We start from the raw sequence: 6,079 nt of genomic DNA, 5'->3' as shown, positions 1-6,079 counted from the left end.
TTAATTTAAAAATAACAATAACTAAAAAAACACTCTATATAAAACAAGTACCAAAGAATATAAGCTTCGTAGTCTCAAGTATGAATCATCTATTCTATAATGAATATTGTCCTATGAATTAATAAATCTAAATATGAGGAGAGAACCGTCACTCCACGCCCATTGAGTCACTTACCAATTTTTTTCTTTGCAAATTAAAATTTAGAATTTATTTAGATAAAAAACATAAGACACGTGCACAAGGCTAAGGTATAAAGTATTCAAAATCAACCATTGAAACATGACTAGTTTTACATACAAGTAACAGAGAACATTATAGACTATGAAATGGACAAACACGATAGTATTACGACATAGAATACTACAATGAAATTTTACAACATGACTAATACTTGGAACATATCCAAATGATTAGATAAAAAAATTATTTTTATATAAAATATTTAGGTATAACTATCTTGAAAGTAACACACATATTAGGGTGGGAGTAGAGGGAGAATGAGATATACATTATTGCAATAAAACTAATAATTGAAGTGTAACATTCAATGTCTTGCATTGATTCAATTTCAAATTTCTCTCCCAAAGAAAGAAAAATCAACAACCTATTGGAGAGGCTTTGGGCATCTTTAGGTCCATTAGAAGTAAGAATAACACTATTGTACGTGTACCATGCAACAATTCATTCATTCTGCGCAGACCAAATCAAACTGGACTTATTGTTAATGACAACACATACACCACATGACTGGAACGTTACATCATAAATATTTATTACCATATCTACCCTTTTTAGCTCAGCACCAAATGAAAAAAATAATAGTAATAAAAGACAGTACCGCAGTTCCATCGTGTGTGTGTGTACACGTGTCGCTTGTGCTTGAGGAATCTATATCGGATCATTGAATCCGATTTGAAATTCAATTGGAATTTGGAATTATACGATTACCGATTCGATTTGGCTTAACTGGTTGAACCGTGGTTCAATTAAAGGAAGCAGACGAAACCCAACAAATAGACATCATAAGGAATCCGTGAGCCATAAGAAAGGGAGCTGTATTGCTTTGGCACCGAGTAACAGTATTTAATGCGAGAGAGAAGAAGAGGTGGGGACCACAATCAATATGCCTTTACGATGATGCCATCTGACGAACAATCAAAGTGCGCTCAGTACGATACAGATTCCACCTATACACGACAACCAATCAATTCTTCGTTTTAAACAATTCTCTTTAATTTCTCCCCTATAAATCTACCAGCTTCCCTGCTCCATTTCCGAAAAAAATTTCTCAGATTCTCTCTTTCTCTTTCTCTTCCTCTTCTTCAATCTCCATTGGCTTCTTCTCTACTAATCAATCACTAAACACACCTGTTATTCTCTTTCTATATACAGAACCTAGCTATCGGAGGAGGAGAATGGCGGAAGAATTCCAAGAGTCAGATATGTTTTGGTCGGAGCAATCTCACCGGAGAGAAGATCGGCTTTACGCAAGTGTTTTCCAAGACGAGAACTTCAACAACAGCAACAACGACGACGACAGCTCTGCAGCTACTCATCAGAGAAATTCCGGTCAACTAAGGAAGAAGAAGAGCAAGCGGAACAACTCATCATCGTCTCATTCTCTTCCGGTCTCCATCCCCTGCAACCTCAACCGACGGAGTAATAATAGTAATACAAACTCTTCGTTGCATTACTCGGATTCTAATGACAGTGACGACGAACTCGACGATGCAGACAAGATTCCTCCTCATTTGGTGGTCGCCGGCAGACTGGCCGGTCAGATGGCTTTCTCTGTGTGTACAGGCAACGGAAGAACTCTTAAAGGTCGTGATTTGAGCCGAGTCAGGAACTCCATTCTCAGAATGACTGGTTTTCTAGAGACCTAACCACAGTTAAGAGGCAAAAATGATTCGACAATTTTTCCATTTTGGATTTTCCCCCAACTAGCTTCCTTCCTTTCCCTTAATTGTAACAGGGAACGAAAATCAGAGAAAAGCGAAGCCAAAAATTCTCTATTTTAGTTTACAGATGACGAGAAAAAACAAAAAAAGCCAGGAGTTTTAGTGATATTTCCTTCCTTCCTTCCTTCAACGAGTTTTGGTTGTCTTCCCTAGATGATAATTTTGTTAAATTCTTTTCTTGCCTTTTAAACTTGTTGTTAATTGGCAACTTGGATTGTTTCTTTGGTTTCCCATAAGCAAAGTCTCTCGTCCCTTCTCTCTCCTTCTCTCCCTTCTCTCCCTTTACTACTCTCTAACGAGGAAAGGAAGGATTAACAAGAAAATGAGGCAAATTTTTTACAAATGGAAAGGTGGGCAATGTGTACAAAACCAGGGATCTTGATCTGAACCTTCTTCTTAACTAAGATACCATTACCAAAACCAGAGTTAGAAGATGGTTCAGCTTTGTCAACGACTTGTATTAGTGTATTTTCTTGAATCGTTTTGATGATTCGAAGTCAAATCGTCTCATAAGAAATTACTAGAAAGAAATAAGTCAAAATGAGTTTTTTTTTTTTTTTTTTCCTATATAAGATATTATTGTAACCAAATGTTTGGTTAAATATTAAGGGAATGCGTGTTTGGAATGTGAACAAATAATTCAGTTGAATTGAGAGTTTCATGTTTATTAAGGACAATCTGGTAAATTCACGCAATCTAGTTTTGTTATTATTGATAAGTTTATTTTGTATTTTGATTGTATATAAATTCAAATATGAAGCTATAAATGTGGGACCATGCACGGGACGAGGGACGAGGGACGATGACGATTTGATGTTAGTGATGAATCTAGCAAAGGGAGGGGGTTGAACATCTTGAACTTGTAATAAATTATGACACGTGACTTAATCAGCCAATGGACAGCGAAGAAACGGAATGACTTATGATGCTGTGGCGGTGCCACCCACAGTATCAAATTAGGTGTATGATCTGGCCACATGGATGGTTAACTGGATATTCCATATTTCTCTCCTTATTTAATGTCGTCATCAGGTGGGTCACCACCACTTGGGATCAGAAATGGTCCTCCTAGTCTTTTTATTTTTTCAGAAAATTTTCCTTAGGGCGGGAGAACATTAAATCTTAAGAATTATTAGTCTCATATCAAATTACATGGCCAAATCATAGAATCTCAAAATATTCTTTTTAATCGTTACTTGGAATGTAATTAGCAGACCATAACCTAATTTTAAACTCTTAATTATTATGACACCTGGATCCAATTTGTCATTTGTCTTACTATCAATTTTCATATAATATATAATCCTTTTATTCATATCATATGTTTAATAATTTGAATATCATTTTTTTTTAGATTGAGGAAAAAAAATATAAAATTCGTAGAAAAAAAAATCACAATCCAAAGAAGAATCAAAATTAATCTGAATTAAAACCAACATATATGTTTACTGGAGGAATTATATTGGTCCTTTATTCTTATCCACAACATAGATAGTTAGTTACGTGTCAATATCAACCGTGTGATGGATCATATGATGGATAGGGATGATTGGGCAAAGCACATGTTGAAACGTCAAATAAAATAAATAAAAGAATTAAAAAGCTAAGTTGGGCTTATTATTAGAAAAAAAAACCCAAATGATATATCGAGTGGTGGGCCAATCTTAATTAGGATACTAGCAAGTGGTGGGCCCATCCATATGGAAAAAAAAAGGATGGACGTCACGTTTGGCATTGAAATTAACCTAAGTTTTATAATGAACAAACACCCACAATCATTTACTTATTTAGGCAATATTGTATTGTTTAGTACATATTACCTTTAAAGTAATGTGATTAAATAAAAGCTAATCACCAAAAGAGGTATCATAAGGTTGTTATTTTATTTACTTTTTGGTGCTCAAGGATGGCAAGTAGCAACAACAAGAATCCACACCAGCAAGGCAAGGTTACTAATAAGTACAGAGTAGTGATTTCCATTTTCGAGGCTTCAGGTTAATTAATTAATTTATTTACTGTTTAGTACAAAAGTGGAAACACAAGAGAATTGATATATGTTTTGGCAGCAAAAAGACCAGACAGGATCAAAGGAAGGAATCAGATCTAGAAGCGGCTCTCATGTGCATTTGGTTTTATTTTACCATTCTTTGATGATGGTGTTTCTCTATTGAAAGCAAAGCTAGAGCCTGTGTTGGATTGGGTCGGTTTGATCAGTTTAATTGGTTTGGTTCTCACAACTCCGGTTTCTTCTGGTTCTGCTTGGCCATGTCATATGCAATATTTTCATTTAAAGTATATGATGTGGGTTGTTATATTTATGCACTTCTAGTGCATTACATTCCACTAAGTGTTCACACATTTTTATAAAAAAAAGAAGCCTAGGAAGTGTTCATCATACATTCATGGTTTTCATACATGTTTATAGGGTTGTCCCCCTATGTCTTCTGCAATTCTCATAGCTTCTCTAGACTTCTTGCTGACCACTAAAGATAAAATAAAGAAGAACATGTTAGCTACAAATCTTTCTTGATTTCATACTTCATTATTGTAAGTTATGAAATGAATTATGTACATTTTGACCAATTTAAGGTTAGAAAAAAGAGGTTGACTAGTTAATTATTACAAGTTATGGCTAATAATCTTGATATATACTCAAGATTGATATTGAAGAAATAAATAAAGGAGACTTGATCTGAACCCCTATTGGAAGTTCATGCAGTCTCACAAAGGACAGAAAAGGGTCAGTTGAGTTGTAGAAACATAAGCCAAAGTCAATGACATTGCCAGCCCATGAACCCACCTGAATGGGCTTCTTTGAAGCCATGGTGGTCCTAATTAATTAGGTATCAGATCCAAACCTTCCTGAGGTAAAACAAAAAAAGAAATAAAAATGAAAAATCAAAACTTAGATATATTAATACATAGACGCATGAAGCCAAGGCAACGTGGAAACTATTCTGAAATTGCCGTGTGTTGACGTATATTAAAAATTTAATTAAAAAGGATAAGAAGGAGAAGAAAAGAGTTTCAAGTTGGTGAGAAATATGCAGTTGTTCTTGTTACGTAGTTGACATTAAGTATTTGTGAAAGTAACTTCAACATTATAATATATTTTTATCGATTTTTTGATCAACTAACCTTATCTTTAGTTTCTTATGATGGGTTCATACTTTTACATACTAGTTCCCATTAACAAGAAAACTCAAACTATCTTTGTCAGATGACTGATCATCTATCTTTATATTTGACATCCATGACTCTAACACTCCAGGCTCATGTCATTAGATGCCGATGCTTCACTCTCGAGGCTCATGTCATTAATTTGTTGATTGAAACTCATATGTATGAAACTCTCATGATTGAGCTATTTCTCTTATTTATATATTCAAAAAATATAAAATGGAGTATGAGCATTATTTGCTGATGGAGTGATGAAATTTTATCCAGGTATAATCAATAAAAAGAAAATTTTGGCAGACAAGGATCGAGAAATGTGGAATCCATTTTGTAATAAATAATTTACAAGCATGAAAATGTCAGCCAGTCTTAATGAATCATAGTACTAGCTCTTATCCATTTTATTAAGCATAACTAAAGAAGATAACTGGGATTAAATTTGATATAGAATGTTTATCAAATTTTTTATGGGTAAACAATTTTGATACACACTGGACCAGATACTATATAAGATTCAACTAAAACCCCATTGGAAGTTCTTGCAGTCTCCAAATGAAAAAAAAGGGGTCACTTAAAGAGTTGCAGAAACATAAAAACCTAGTAAATTAAGGAGATTTTCAGCCCATGAACACACCTTACCTGTGGTCCTATTTTGCGTTATGCCAACCCAGAGAGAAACGCAGAAAGCTGGCGATTGAGGAGAGAATTCTACCTTGCGTTGACATCTACTTGTTTTGTATAACTTAATAACATTTTTCCCAAGTGTTGAAACTTCAAATCATATAAAAAAAACGTACGCTAGGATAAGGAGAAGAATTAAAGAGTTTCAGGTGTTAAGTTATCCGCTGTTGTGTTCTCTCTTTATACGTTATCACTCAAGAGTTACTTAGCTTGAACTATACTGTTTAACTGAAAGAAGAATATACCTTGGAAGATCTTT

General features: G+C 34.3%; 1 protein-coding gene across 1 annotated transcript; it reads left to right on the top strand.

Annotated features, from left to right (window-relative positions):
• Positions 1 to 1,416: 1,416 nt before the first annotated feature.
• LOC149026126 (protein S40-2-like) lies at positions 1,417 to 1,887 on the top strand. Its single transcript, XM_089143621.1, has one exon. The coding sequence runs from the start codon at positions 1,417 to 1,419 to the stop codon at positions 1,885 to 1,887; it is 471 nt and encodes a 156-aa protein (XP_088999747.1).
• The last annotated feature ends 4,192 nt before the right edge of the window (positions 1,888 to 6,079 follow it).

This window comes from Hakea prostrata, chromosome 2, assembly GCF_041222555.1.
Source record: "Hakea prostrata isolate BN-2017 chromosome 2, UWA_Hpros_2, whole genome shotgun sequence".
Classification (NCBI taxonomy): Eukaryota; Viridiplantae; Streptophyta; class Magnoliopsida; order Proteales; family Proteaceae; genus Hakea; species Hakea prostrata.
Note: the sequence above shows the minus strand (reverse complement) of the source record. Positions and strands in the feature narration are given on the sequence as shown.